The 15,370-nt window shown below is 44.8% G+C and overlaps 1 protein-coding gene across 1 annotated transcript in view; it reads right to left on the bottom strand.

The window, feature by feature from the left end:
- Window positions 1-8,742: 8,742 nt before the first annotated feature.
- col4a1 (collagen, type IV, alpha 1) overlaps window positions 8,743-15,370 on the bottom strand; it is a 51,937-nt gene continuing 45,309 nt past the window's right edge. The window contains exons 45-52 of the mRNA XM_061233504.1: window positions 14,908-14,979; window positions 14,386-14,514; window positions 13,933-14,031; window positions 13,323-13,535; window positions 12,702-12,879; window positions 12,215-12,329; window positions 11,607-11,779; window positions 8,743-11,078 (exon numbers count right to left, since the gene is read on the bottom strand). Of these exons, the coding sequence (XP_061089488.1) occupies window positions 10,997-11,078; window positions 11,607-11,779; window positions 12,215-12,329; window positions 12,702-12,879; window positions 13,323-13,535; window positions 13,933-14,031; window positions 14,386-14,514; window positions 14,908-14,979 (1,061 nt within the window). The 3' untranslated portion in view covers window positions 8,743-10,996. The remainder of the gene's footprint in view (window positions 11,079-11,606; window positions 11,780-12,214; window positions 12,330-12,701; window positions 12,880-13,322; window positions 13,536-13,932; window positions 14,032-14,385; window positions 14,515-14,907; window positions 14,980-15,370) is intronic.

The following is a 15,370-nucleotide window of genomic DNA, read 5'->3' as shown; positions in this document are numbered from 1 at the left end:
TAATATGAATAAGCAGCATAGTCCTTTGTGTAATTTATTTATTAATTTATTAATAATTATTTATTTATTAATTATTTATATGTTTATCTATTTATATAAATGGTTATGTATTCATTTCTGTTGAACAGGGGAAGCAGTGCATTGTGGGTTAATCTGACGAGAGGACGGAACGTTGTTCCTGTTCCTAGGCGGCAGTGAGGTTTGCCATCGAATAGCTGCTGTCTGCTCTGACCAAGGGGCAGTAAGCCAAGGTTACTGCGTGCTGCGAGTATCTTGCCTTTTCACCTGGAACCAGCCAATCCCACGCCTGGGACACGTGCAGCATGCATGAGACAGAAACAACATACCATGGGGTGATGACGGTAACAAGCCAGCCTTGACCAAATTACATCTCAATATTTTCACCTTTCACAAAACCTGACGTTTTCAAGTAAGCAGAAATTGTTCCATTTATCACACTATATTCCTGGGATGTCAAGTCCCTGTCCCGAAGGGCTGCAGTGACAGCAGGTTTTATTGGTTTCCTTCCAATAAGCGGCTCATTTAGACCCTGGACGCAAGGTGTTTGAAACTCTTTAGCCAATCAGCGACTTAAATTAAGCACTTAAGTGCTGAAACACACCTGCGGACACTGCAGCCCTCCAGACCTGCTGTATGAGAACTTGGGCACTATGAGTACGCGCACTTGGAGTGTGGAGAAACTGAAATTTCAGATTTCTAGAACCTGGATGGCAATAGTGAATCTAATGCGGTGCAACTCATTAACCTCCTTGTGTACTATACTGGAGAATGAATTAAGATTCCATTTTAGAAGGACACACTGAGCATATGGGCATATGGACTTTTATCATTCCATACAGAATATCATTTTGACATGTTTTGACATGAATACTGTTTTGCAGTATTCAGGAATGTATATAAATTATCAAATGAGTGAATAAGCAAGCTGAGCACATTACAGTGCAGACTTAAGTGATACCAGATTCCAGCGTGAATTCCCCTTACCTTTCATAATTTTTGTATTTCTTTCTGAAATGCACTATATACAGTCCGTATATGTAAACCAACAGTTGAGAGTAATGATTTATGTTTGCCACAAACATATGACTAATCCACAGAAGTGGGTGAGGTGCGACTGGCTACGCTTGCCAGGAACCCGCGTGCATTTGCCTCCAAACGCCTGTCCTCCTTCCGCCACCGCGCCACAGCCTGTGTGTGTTTTCGCCCACGTTTCCACCATTTATTGGCTGGTCTTTCTGGCCCACACCGGAAAGAAACCAAATAGTAGTTTTCACAACTTACCGGCTGTTAGCCTCGTGACAGCTTTTACCCAACTCCAAAGCTGTTCGGGCTAAGATGATGCTGCTGCCGGCTTTTAGCGCTCGTCTCTGAAAAGTAGCAACGGCAGCTCTTGTTACTATGTCAGTTTAGCTGCTAACACACTGCCTGTCCTTATCACCCAATGTTCTCCTCAACCCTTCAATCTTGTATTCTCTGACAGTAGGTGTGTAATCCAGCTACAATGGTTAATTATATTAGTTTAGCTGATCTTATTGATAGCGGCTGAGTCATTACAGAACATGCGGCTAAATGAATGCTTATCACAACATCCTAATAATAATTAATGTCCTAAATGTAACCTGTATCATGTTCTATCATGTTGACCAACAGCAAGCCTCTCTTCTGAAACCCAAGCTTGAGAACTGTATAATTATAAAACATCAGTGTCGGCGTTTGTTTCAGATATGACAATGGAAAATCAAGCTGGGCATTTTCAGTCACACTCAGCGGGCATGTTAGGACAGGCCAGGTTGGGTATACTCGGATGTGCAGAGGATTAAGTACCACTCAGATGAATGGAGGTTGCTTTAGGTGAGTTTGGGTGAGGTGACTTTAGGTGACTTCAGGAGATTTGGAGTTTGACAACAGGGCACAGAGAGAAAATGGTGCCCAAAATCCCTGACACAGGACACATGACCACCACTCACTGTATCCCAGAACTCCAACCTCATCACTGCTCTATGTGTGAGCTGTTATAATGTAGTGTTTCATCCTGCTCCTCAACACAGGCACCTCAACCTGGGCTGGATGGAGAGTTCAAGCAGAGAGACAGAAAAGTAAAGAAAGGAAGCCTTCTAACAATCGCATTATTGTTGTTGTTAATGTTTTTTCTTTACCTTAGTATATGACATGATATGAGTCTTGGCCAAGTTCCTGGAAAAGGACCTAATCTTTGGGGAAAATAACCAAATATTGGAATTATTTGGGAATCTGAGAATCACCTGTGCTCCTCTGAAAGCACAATGAACACTCTCCGGAGTCCCTATGAGCCCTGAGACAATGTGTGCCCTTGACTGACCTTCAGAGGACGGGAGTCTGAGGTCAATGCTCTTCTCTTTCAACAGGTACAGTACGAACCTGACCGGCTACTGGAGGCATGTTTAAGCCAAATAGGCACAAACATGCAGACATATACGGGCACACATCGTGCTTTCCTATGTTTGTTTTTTCTAATGTTTCTGTTTTTCTATGTAGTGGGGCGAACTGGGTTTCTAGGCCATGCCAGGTAATGTACTTCAGTGAGTGTATTTTTTTGCGCAATTGATTGAGTCGGTCCAGTCCTTCTTGTTCTCACACATCTGTTCAATTTCCACTGACAAACCTGAGGAAATAGGAGACATTTTATGGGAGTCTGTCCACCACCTGCTCCAACTGCAAAACTCAACCTCCCACCCAGCCTGCAGCTCTGGTTCTCTGTACCCCCTCTACAGAGCACCAGAGAGGGGAGCAGAGCGGGGATGAGGGGTGGGTGGATAGACGGATGATGTAAACAAACGGGAAAGAGAGATTATTCCTAACTTGCTCTTCCTCTAGCGGGGGGTTAAATCGCCTCTCTCTCCCTTAAGTGGTTCCCATATTTCAGGCTTCTAAATGAAATCTTGGAGGGTGGTGCAGGGGTGGGGTGGCGGGGGGGTGGTTGTTACCGTGGGGACGGTCTCTCCGCAGCCTTGCCGTGTGGCGTCGCTGCCAGGCTGAGTGATCGGCGGGCCCACAATCAATCTCGCCGCCACGCCAGCGCGAACGCACCCATGCCCCCCGGGGGACAGTCCGGCAGGATTGATGGCATCCGTGAGGTCCAGGTGATGGGGGGGGGGGGGGGGGGGGGCGACATGTTCCAGTCCCCTCCCCCTATAGATCATCCAACCGTCAATTAAACGTAGGCACTCACCGAGACATCCCTCATCCGCGGAGCGCCATGATCCTGCTCGTCTACCACAGGAAAACAAGCGGGTTATTAAACAGCCCTCCTCCTGCCTCCCTTTCTCTCTCTCTGTCTCTTTCTTTCTCTCTCTTTCTCCCTCTCAATCTCTTTCTCCCTCTCTCTTTCTCTCAGACTGGTGGTTCGATCTGAGCAGATACAGCAACATAATTCAACATGGCTTTTAAAGATGAGATGTAGAGTGGAGTAATCGTTTCTTCTGCATCTGCCCCTCGTTGCTCTTCTTGGGAACTGGAGGGGGGTGGCATGTCATGTGTGTCTAGCATGCCGGTTGACACCGTCTGGAAGGGGACGCCACGGAGGACGGGGAGATCAGGGACACGAGGCGGATCAATAAGACCGCCGTCGGAGGGGAAGCCTTTTCCAGCCACGGAAAGCGGCTTTTTTCTGTTTTTTCTTTTTTTTTATTATTTTCCTGATCAGCAGAAAGATCTTAAACACCGACTCGCCTGGAGGAACTCCTTCCTTGGTGACCTTGAACCCTGAACATCGCTTGTTTATCCAATCTGCAAAGCTCCCTGTCGCTGCCTTCCACATGTGACCCACCCCCCACCCCAAACACCCACCCCTCCAAGGGCGGCGCAGCTGATTGGCTGCTCGGGCTTGTGTTTGTGCACTCGTTTAGCCCTCCTACCCTTGAAAGGCAGCCTTCGCTCGCACGCCGCGGCCAGGCTGCGTCTTAGGTAAAGACGCGGCTCTTTGAAGCTCGCTGCTTGTTCAACGGGCCTCCCGCAGCTCCCCCGTCCTCGCGAGATGGCCACCGTCCACTGACGGCTCATCCTCGGTTTCCTGTTTCCATTCGCTTTCGAACACTAAGCTGGCGAAACACTCCCACGTTTCTCTGGATGTGTGACAGCTTCATCAGAAATGATGATGACAAGTAGAAAGAAATATACTGAGTCCTCAGTAGGCCTCACACAGGCTGTACCCCTTCTTAAATCCTCTCCTCACTCCACTGGAAGATTGCTTCTAAGACCCTATCACAGAGAAGCACCCTCCAAGAGTACCTCTTACACTTCACTCGCAAACAACACCATATATGGCCAAATATCAAAACCTTTCACCCAGAAACACCTCCATAAGTCAACCTGTTACACCTTCCCACCCAGAAACACCCCCTTAGGGGCCTTCTGCAGTGAATTTGTAGTGTATTTTTTACTCTTCATTTCACAGAACAGTAGCTGGTGTCCAGCTTGTCTTGGTCCTTTGTCTCCTTTTATTGAATAAATGAGGTTTACAGAGTTCACTGTCTGCTTCCCCCTCCCTCCTGGGATCCTGTGGGTTTGGTAAACTAGCTGATAAAAGTGCATTACATTGAGCCCATGCACACACACACACACACACACACACACACACACTCACACATACACAAACATACACACACAAGCACATACATGCACACACAAGTACACGCTGTGTGCCCACACACATACACACACACAGATACACATACGTGCACGCAAGCATACACACATGCAAGTACACACGCATTCAAATGCACATCCCACACATGCACACACACACACACACAACACAGAGGCATCTACCACACACATACATCACACATAAACATTGTTCAATACTCCCCATAATAAATTGTTTTTACAATGATTCAACCAGGTAGGTCATGTTTTTAGGTCAGGTTAAAACATGAATGTGACACGAATAAAGAGACGTCATCCAATGGCGTCACAGCCAGACACAGGATATTTTTCCTTTTCATGATTCATTCCTAGCCAGGCACTGGTGCTGAATTTTGAATGTGGATATTACATAGCCCGGTATGATGTGATACCATCCCCTCCATCTCACCGCAATGCAACTCTGTTCCCAACAGGAAATACACCACAGAACTGCCTGTTCTTTTACAGAGTTTACCAACACAAAAGTGCAATGTTCTGTATTCAGAGTCAGACAGGAACAGGGTCAGTTTACTGGAATAAAATATGGATTCCTGATTCCGTGTGTGTGTGTGTGCTTGCGTATGTGTGGTAGTGTGTTTGTATTTGTCGTGTGTGTGTTTGAGAGAAAGAGTGAGGTTATTAAGGTAAATTGTACTTTGTACTCTCAGAATGGATTCCGGTGAAAAACAGTTGTAATGTATCAGTGATTAAGGTAATAATATGCACTGGTATGATGACTCATACCTGAAGGGTGTTTTGTGTTTATTCTTTGTATCTCAGTTCAAGTTTGAAGTTGGAAAGGCATGTAGACAAAAACCCATCCTCCAAAATATTACTTTCCCTCCAGAAAGGGGATGGCTTGGGGGGGCATATTTCCCAAAATTTCCACACACACACACACAGACGCTTATTTTTGGGAATGAGAAATCTCGGTTCAAAGGCCCCGTTTGCTCACTCTGAAGGAGTGACAGGAAACCAGGCATGCAGTTCCCGCAAGAAGCAGCCGGGAATGATGGTGTCTGGTCTGGGTCATCGATCCTTGCGCGGGTGTGTTCTGAGGGTGAACAAGTTCACTGGAAAACAGCCCAAAAGCCCCAGCACCAGAGTCTCAAACCTCCCTCTGTGCCAAAATTACCTTTGCAAATGGGTGGGTGTTTGTTGCCCTTTGAAACATCGCCCCCTTGTGGCTCAGCCGGGAAGCTCAAGGGTCGGTTCAAACAGCCTGTCCTTTTGGAGTACCTGCTCAATCTCTCTGAGTGGTTCTGTGCGTGGTATCATATTTAACAGGCAGCCAATTCCTTCTCCTCACATAAGGGCCTGTGTTATAATGAACGCGGTGTTTGTGTTTTTGAGAGAGGAGTGCTGTTTTAATTTGTCTTCTTTCCGACAGCTGCATTCTCAGTTTTCTAGAGCTTCCCAGTCTGTTCCCTCCACAGTCTGCAGCTTCTTCCCCACAGATGATAGAAATAAAGCAGCTATGACAATCCAAAGCACTCATTTAAGGCTGAGAAAGCCAGTTATGCAAATTTTTTTGGTTGTATTTGTTGTTGTTATATGAAAGCAGTCGGGCTGCTTTTGTGTAGAAGGTGGGAAATGCTAGAAACGCAGGTCGTATTCGTGGCCCAGAGCACAGTGGTTTCGTGTAACAGAATCCCGATTGTTGTCAGGTAAGCAGCAGCGCTTAAACAAACATGTTCTACTCACCTGAAACCTCAGAAGTTTTTTGGGGTTTTTTTTTGCTGTGGCCACAATGACATAATAAAATACTTTCTGGAGCCTGGGAAATTTGAGGGAAGCATAAACACATGTACGGGCACGCTTGCACATACACACAGACACACACGCGCGCACACAAAAACACATTCACACACACAAACAAACAAACATATCTGTGCCTGCACACACATGCACATGCTTACGTGACATGCATACACACACACACACACACACATACATGCACACACACACACACTCCCTGCTGCAGTGTGGGTTCTGCAATCTGTACATGTGACAGTCTCTGAGATCCTGCTGTAGTGTTTGTATGTACTGTATATGATATGAAGTCTCAGATGGTGTTCACAGGCTGAGGAAAAGGCTTCTGTTTGCCTACGCAGGCTCTGGGTTGCTAGTTTGGATGCTTGCTCTCCAATGGGTCTTCAATCTGGTGGTATCAGAGTGGAGGTTGGGGTGGGAGGGGGGGCTTAAAGGCTTTTCTTGGGCCAGAGGGCATCCCCCTCTGTGAGTGATGCCCAGAGCAAGGACAGATGACGCGGGTCTGACTGACAGAAGGTTCCGGAAAGGGGAGGGATGAGCCTGCTGCTCTCTCAGTCTGTTTGTAGAGATGTCAGTCCTTTTTTTTTTTTCTCCCCATTTTCTCCCCCAATTTGGTTGCCAGTTGTACCCTATCTATTCTAATTATCCATATTAACTACTTACACGGATAATTAGATACACCGTCAACGTCCTCATCTGGTGAGATCTAGTGATCCATAGAACGACGCACCTTCTCCAAGCCGCATTGTTCCATCCCGTGACCGTGATTCAGAGTCAGGGCACAGCTATATATACACCGATTCTAATAACCCTGCTGAGTCCCTTCCCCCGGCCCTCAGAGCGGCGGGCCAATTATGCCACTTCCACGTGAGCGGGCCAAACTCGGCTTTGGCAGGACCGGGATTCAAACCCCGGTCTTTGTTGTGCAACTGCATCGGACTGAAGCCTGTCAGTCATTTTGGAGTAATACTGTAAAATGTGCGTGTGTGTGCACTCAGATACTATATATGTGTGCTTGTTTTTTTCTCCCAAGCAACTGACTGGTTGGGTGCGTCCCAATATTCAAAAATAATATACTTTCCTTCAATTGTCCCCTCTACCTATACAGAGGGGAGGAGATGAGAGGAGGAAAGGAGGATGTATTTTTCAAGTATTGGGACGCACCCCTTGTTTTTTCCTCATCTGGTGGGTGCTGATCCATCTGGTGCCTCAGGGGGGCGCAGTTTCCACCTGAAATACAAATGCTTTAAACAAGCATGCCCTTTCCCATAAACACTGAGCTGAGTCACACAAAAGATGTCCAGAGCTTAGTCATCGGCCCTCCACCTGGCACTGAGAGAGGCCGTCAGGGAAGGACAGGGCCCATACCAGAGCTGTGGATCAAGGCCCTTCGCCCCACAAAAACAGCATGATCTCTGACTCACTCATAAGCCACGTCGTGCCCGGACACAGCTTCCAGGGGGCTCCGGATAGGCATTCAGTGAGAGGGAGGCTCAGGCCGATCATATTTTGGAAAAAGAGGAGAGGAGGATGAGGACAGAAGAAGGTAGGGGGAGCGAGGGCAGAGAGAGGTTAAAAAGTTGCCCACTGTGCTTCCTGCTAAAACGTTGTGCTGTGTAAAGGCTGAATAATACATACTAAATACTATGTATGTATACTATCATTCAGTGTACGTTAGTATGCTAGCAAAAAGTTAGATGGACATATAACGCTGTCTTAAAAAAGTGTGACTTGTGAGTGAGATGATGGCAGCGAGTTGAGTGACTTTATATGAAGAAAATAAAAAGAAATAATTTATAGCCATTGATTTGAAATACTTTCTTCTAAGCATAGTGAAAGGTAATGCAGGTCTTGAATGCTACAATATTTCACCAAATGTAGGAAGACATCCAGGTATTTTTTGCATACTATATGGTTTCAGACATACTGAAATTGTTCACATACTGTTTTAACATACTAAATAGTATGATTTCAAGAGAAGAACCAAAGAGGAGAAGGACGGGAAAAGAAGACATCACATTTTGATTCCATTTTTATTCTGCATATTTTCCATTCTTCTTCTTTTTTTGATGAATTATCATATGGAAATGGATCAAACTTAAACAGGAATGCCTTGATTTGTCACTACAGCAGGGTATGCTCCCCTGGCTAGTTTCTTTAAAGATGAGAATTTGTAGGTGTAGCCTGCCACCTAGTGGCTACTTTCTACATAGAGGGGCTTTCATTTTGACACACTTGTTACTAAATAGCACTGAACACTCCAGAGATACACACAAACTAAGCAGGTGACATTTTATACAAATTAATTTATTGTATGAATTGCACAGTATGGATTCTGCAGGAGAAGAAATGTGACAACAAGACCCATTTTTGTTAATGTGAGTCCAAAGGCTGCACCACAAATACAAATTTCTAAAATTTCACCAAATAACTGCATTTATCTCTTGGTATTTGGAGTACTTGTTCTTACATATATTGACAGAGACATACAGACACATACAGACAGACAGACATGGCTGATGATGGAAACTGCCCTCAATACTGAATGATGACAATCACAGCAAGACACAGCAAAACCTGAATGAAGTTGGTGATACAACTATTGGGTATTAACGGAAATATAATCTGTCTGCTGCTTCTTGGAAATCCTTGTTACAATTATCTGAAGTATAATATATTTTGCAAGAAACAGCTCATGGAATTTCTTTGGATTTAATAGATGCCATTTTCTCCACTTTATTTGGCAATAAAGTTTGGGCATGCAAAGGGTTCCTTTTCAAAAGTCAACTTACTGTATTCTGCTACTAAATTAGTGTGGAATGTCTACACTACTGAGCACTGGGCCACTGGCCTGGACAACAAATGTCAAATTCATGAATTCACGAAAATTGACAACTTATAATTTTGCATGAGACATACTGTAGGCAAAACGTATATATCTCTGTCTGATATTAGACATATGAATAATCTATCTAACTAAAAACGCTGTAGATATCCACAAAAGCAAAATATGAAAGCAGTATATAAATAATTGTATAAATTAATAATAAACTAGCAAGACTTTGATTACTGGAAATTAGTTTGCATAATTGAGGAATCAAGTGAAACATCATATATTTCTGTTTATTTTATCACATCTATATTCTTGCCAACAAAATATTGAAGACAAAAACTACCGGTATATTAGTCCTTATGAATTAAGGGATGCAGGGATTGAAAGTTGAGGTTGTTTTGTAAGAGAAGAACTGTAGCAGAATCCTTGTCCGATGTGAACAAGACCATTTCACACGGATCAGGGCGAGTTTAATCCAAATCGCTGGCTTTTGGTGTGTGGCTGTTTGTCACCATGGTGATAGTTTAAAGACCTTGTCTCTTCCCTCCATAGCCAGTAACTGTCTCACTAACAGGGCAATCCTCATTACTGGGGAACTCTATGGTTTTATATTGGAAGGGTCTACATTTTCCACAGGATGCCATGACGAGGGTGGTGGTGTGCTTACAGTAGCAGGGGTATGGACACAGAGGGAGAGTTCCCCAAGGCATACATTGCTTTCAATTACAAAACAACATTGGCCCCAAACCTTAATGTGAAATTACATAAATTGTTACTACTTCATCCCGCCAATCACATGATCGCACTCTGCATTGAGAAAAAAAGGATATCCAGGACTCTCTCTCCAGGTGTGCAACATGCAGTGCTTTTTACACAATAAATATGTGCCTGTGTACATGTAGTGTTGCTACTGAGAATGTTACTACTGAGAATGTTTACCATTTTACTGTAGATTGACAGACTGCGATTAACTTTGGCTTTTCACGTGCACTGACATATCTTCCTACATACAGTATCTTCTCCCTCATAAGTTAAAAAGAAAAAATGTTGCACACAAATGAATGTAATTGCCTGACATGACATCTTACGTGGCTGGGTATTGCGCACTTTGGAAGCAACATATTTACAATGAAGCTGAGGCTATTTGCGGTACCACCAGAGAGTGATGTGGTACTGTAACCTATGTATATCCCACAAACAAATTTCAGTGACTATCACCTGTAACTCTGTCGTTTTCAAATACAAAACAAACAAAACTATTTATATCTTTACACTGATGCAGATTTAAGTGGTATCTGTAAAACGTTAAGTAATTGATTGAATGAATGACATGTATCAAAAAGGTAGATATGGCAGACATCACCGTATTCACAAACACACAGCTTTAAAATGGACACCTGCTTACAGAGGGATATAGTCAGTGCAGTAAGAAACAAAGTGCCATTCAGCAAAGAAACGTCGCGGTAATGTTTGTAAAGGGAGCAAAGTGCTGAAAGTTCAGGCTCCTGGCTCGTAATCCTGTAGTTCGACACTGCATTCGCTCGGCTTGTAACACGAACACAGTGTCTATTATTTGGAATAAAGTGGGTTGTTGCTTTTTTTGGAATGAAGCTGTCTTTATCCTCACCAAATAGCACCATCATTTGTCACAAAAAAAAACCTGAAACTGTAAAATAATAATAAAGACAGGCCAAAGCGATTTCTACATTATGTTCTCTTCATGCACACCTGGCATCTGCTGATGTGAGTTCGAAGATTGCCAGCTTTCAAGGTGGTTGGGATGGGTTTTCTGCAAAAAACATCAGAATTTTCTTGTTAGGTCACAACTGTTACAATACCCTGTTCAAGACAATTAGTTATCAATACTGCCCCCTACAAGAAGGAGGGAGGGCTGTACTGAAACAGCAAATTACATTCACAGATTTATATTCACTAATTTATATTAACTATCATTTTCACTAATTTTATTTTTATTTTATCGACCATATGCTGGGAGTAATACATTTGTCAACACAGGCAAGGGGGCGGGGTGTTGAAACAACTCATTGTAAGGTGGCAGAAAGAGAAGGAAATAAACATTTCTAACAAACAGTTGAATAATTTCTGATATACTTACCCTTTTCCTTCAACTTAGTTTCTATCACATGATGAATTATTAGACAATGTGATATTCAGTTGTGCCTTCTGCCATATGAATAAGCTTTGGCAATACAAAGGTATGTTTTTCATGATAATTAAATGACCAGATATAGGGGCAGAGAGAGAGAGAGTAAAAGGGGGAGCTTAACAGACAGGAGGAGAGAAGGCCCGAGCTCACATGAACATCTCCTCGTCCTCGATGGTGGCCAGCCAGAAGCTGTAGGAGTTGGCGTAGTAGTTGCAGGTGCCGCGCCCATGGCACTCGATGAAGGGGGCGGACCGGAACTCCTCCAGGCAGGAGCCGGGGGACGCCAGGGCCTGACCGGAACCTTCTGCGCCAGCGCTGGTGTGCTGCAGAGCGGGAGAGAGGGAGGGAGTGAGAAAACGGGGGGTGATGGAGGGGGAGAGAGAGAGAAAAGGGGGAGAAAGGGAGTGAGGGGGGGAGGAGTGAGAAATGGGGTGATGGAGGGAGGGAGTGGGAGAAAAGGGGGATGGGAAATGGAGGGAGAAGGAAGAGAGGTGATAGTGGAGTGGAGTAGATTGGGTAAAGGGATTAGGAGAGGGGGAGAGGGAAAAACAGAAGGAGAGATGTATGTGTGTGAAAGAAAAAAACAGAAAGATGGCTATGTTTCAGTATGTTTCAGTATGCTGAACATAAAACTACAATAACTATTACCACAATGCCTAAAATCAAGTCCTCCTCTAATTTAGTCAATCTCAACAGACAATAACCATGTGACATTGTAGTTTTTGATTCTGTGGTGACTGCTGGAGCCAGATTCTCACCATGACAAAGGAGTATCCAATCCACAGGGAGTCCCATCCATTCGGACACGCAGGGATCATTATGGTCTGGCTGTGGACTGCCATCACCATGGCAGGGGCCTCACACACAGAACACCTACATCACACGCACACACACAGGAACACACACACACACAGACATGCACACCCACACATACGTACACACAAAACATAGGTCGTGAGACATGGGAGGCTGTACAGCCTAGTGGCCAAGGTACATGACTGGAACCCAGAAGGTTGGCGGTTCAAGCCCCAGTGTAGCCGTGATAAGATTTGCACCGCTGTTGGGCCTTAACCCCATATTGCTCCAGGTAGGATTGTTCCCCAGCTTTGTCTAATCAATTGTAAGTCACTTTTGCGAAAAGCGTCAGCTAACAGCCGTCCTATGCAGGTGCTGAATCGGCCACATCATAAACGCCATTTTGCCTTCAGAGTGCCAGCCCCCGTCCCTCTGAGACCCGCCCCTCACCTGCTGATAAAGGGCTTGATGCTCTGACCAGTTACAGGCGCCATGCTCATGGGCATGGGCTCGGGAGAGGTCAGCCAATAGGAGTAGTCGTTCCTGGAGGCGAAGTTACAGACATTGTTGATGTTGCAGAAGAGGAAGGGCATGGGGCTGAACTTCTTCAAGCAGCTCCCCGCAGTCCCTGTAGGGGGCAGAGCGGAGCAGCGATTAAGACGCAGGACACACGTCTTTCTCATGGAATCTACATTTTCTGTTGAGCTCCAACATCTGCTCGGTTACCGAAGGCAGCAAACTTAACAAGCTTGTCAGTTATTTGGAAAGCAGTCCCGAAGCCTTTTCTCATTTGCCTCTAACACACTGGCACTCTCTACACATACACAATGTACACGATAATGCCAATTTATAATGTAATTATCACGTAATAAAAATATTATTTATCTATCTGTAATCAATCTCCAGAATTGGCTTCATCTACTGATGTGGGTTGTTCAGCCGAAAAAAAAAGGAAAAAAGTTGAGGTGATGGCAACATTTCAGCTGCCTTTGACAACATTTCAGATTCCACCTGTCCTGACTCTAGGGGTTGCTGTCACTTTTCTGCAGTCCTACACAAACGATCACTCACCAAGGTCCTGTCCGTGTGACCTCTCGTTGCCCTGGACATAAAGGAGGGAGTAGCCATCGTAGATAAGTCTGGTGCCCAGAGGGCAGATAGGAACCTCCACCGACTGGCTGTGCCGTGTCACCAGGAAGCCGTGGTCCATGGAGGAGGGACCGGGTGGCCCCACCTGACCGGGCACTCCGTCAGGCCCGGGGGGGCCAGGGTACCCTCTGGGTCCTGTTGGGAGAGAAGGAGCATGATCAAACTTGTTTACCGAGAAGGTGAATCAGTGGGGTGTGTCAAAAGGACATGTGAGCTGGGGACGGTGAATGGGTTAGACCTGGGTCAAATACTTTTGGATTCAAATCCTTTTCTATGCTTTACTGAGCTTGTCTGGTGTATTGGGACCTATGAAATACCACAGAAAAGTTTTTGAATCCAAAACAATGACATATTTGACACAGGTCTGGTCCCAGAACGTGGTTCCTTCTCAATTCAATTCAATTCAATTCAAAGAGCTTTATGGGCATGAACGTAATGAAACAATGCTGCCAAAACGTAAAGCTGACATACATGAATAAATAAAAAAATTAAAATAATGAGATGTATGGATAGGTTATTTACAGTTACCCACCTGTAGGTCCGACAGGACCGGGCTCCCCCTTGCTGCCAGAGCGACCATGGTACCCAGGCTGCCCGTCCTCTCCCTTGGGACCTTGCCGTCCGGTCACGCCTGCGGAGGGGGAGGGAGGATGGTTGACAGAGGTCTCAAGAGAAAGATGAGCCACTAGATTTGGCTATGTTTAATAATGTGTCCCCTTTCCATCCTAAAATATCTCAGTAGCTATAACAGCATTATAAAATACCACACTATTAACATAAGATACTATAACATAAGATATAATCTGTTGTCCTACAGGGCAATATGTTGTAGGCATTTATCTGTAGCTGTACACATAGAACTTGAAAAATAATAATAAAACAGGTTAAAACTAATTATGAAAAAGTCACAGCACAACACAACGTCTAAGACTAAAAAGAACCAGATTAAAAACCAGTGGAGAAGCGCTGGAACTGGAAAGGTCACCTTGCAACCCTTTAGCTCCAGGAAACCCTGGTGACCCTCTGTGGCCCTCCTGTCCAGCAGGCCCAGGAAGGCCGATTTCTCCTTTGATGAAGGTGTGGGGGCCCTGGGGCCCTGGAGGCCCAACATTTCCTACAGAGAGATAGATGGAGGTCACAGCTCAGAAAATGGGCAAGATATTAGAATGTGGATTACATAGATAATTCCATGATGAAACAATATACAGTTGTTTACTTTGTGCGGTAACATTGAGTCGGCCTGTTATATTACAGCATGTTGTCTCCAAACAGATGTTATGAATACCAGCAATGTTAAGGCCACGTTAAGGTTCACGGTTACCATCCAAAACTGCCAAAAAATCTCGGAAAACCCTAAAAACTGAGGAAATCGCGGAAATGGTCAAACAATGGGGAAAGTCACAAAACTGCCAAAAATGGCACGGTTTGCAGAATCTGTGACAAACACCGAGCCTTAATCATTGTCACAGACCGCGTTCATTAGTAAGAACCTTTCCTTCTCTCCTACCTTTCACTCCAGGGAAGCCTCTATCTCCCAACTCTCCTTTCGGTCCAGCAGATCCAGCATCTCCTTTCATCCCTGAGGGAAAAGACGACTGAGTTTCACTTCCTCGTTCACTCTATCCTTCCACCAACCCCCTTCCTCTCTGTCTCACATCAAACAGACAATTTTTCCTAATAGGGGTGATCAGACTTATTGTAGTATGAGGTAAGCCAGTACAAAACAGGAGGGCATGTTTTGAACAGACACACACACCACACATACACACATTCACATGCCCTCACACAGGAGAATTGTGGGCCGGATCACTCATGCTAATGCTTACTGTGGTGCACATTAGTACAATGATGGGACAGACCTCACTAACAGGCTGAAAATTTCAGCCTGTGATCCAGTGGAGCCATTTGACAGGAAACACACTCACTCTTGCTGTAGTGTAAATCACAGCAGTGGTTTATGTACTCCAACA

Source organism: Conger conger, chromosome 3 (assembly GCF_963514075.1).
Source record: "Conger conger chromosome 3, fConCon1.1, whole genome shotgun sequence".
In the NCBI taxonomy this organism is placed as follows: Eukaryota; Metazoa; Chordata; class Actinopteri; order Anguilliformes; family Congridae; genus Conger; species Conger conger.
The sequence above is the reverse complement of the archived record's forward strand: the minus strand, read 5'-3'. Positions and strand labels throughout refer to the sequence as shown.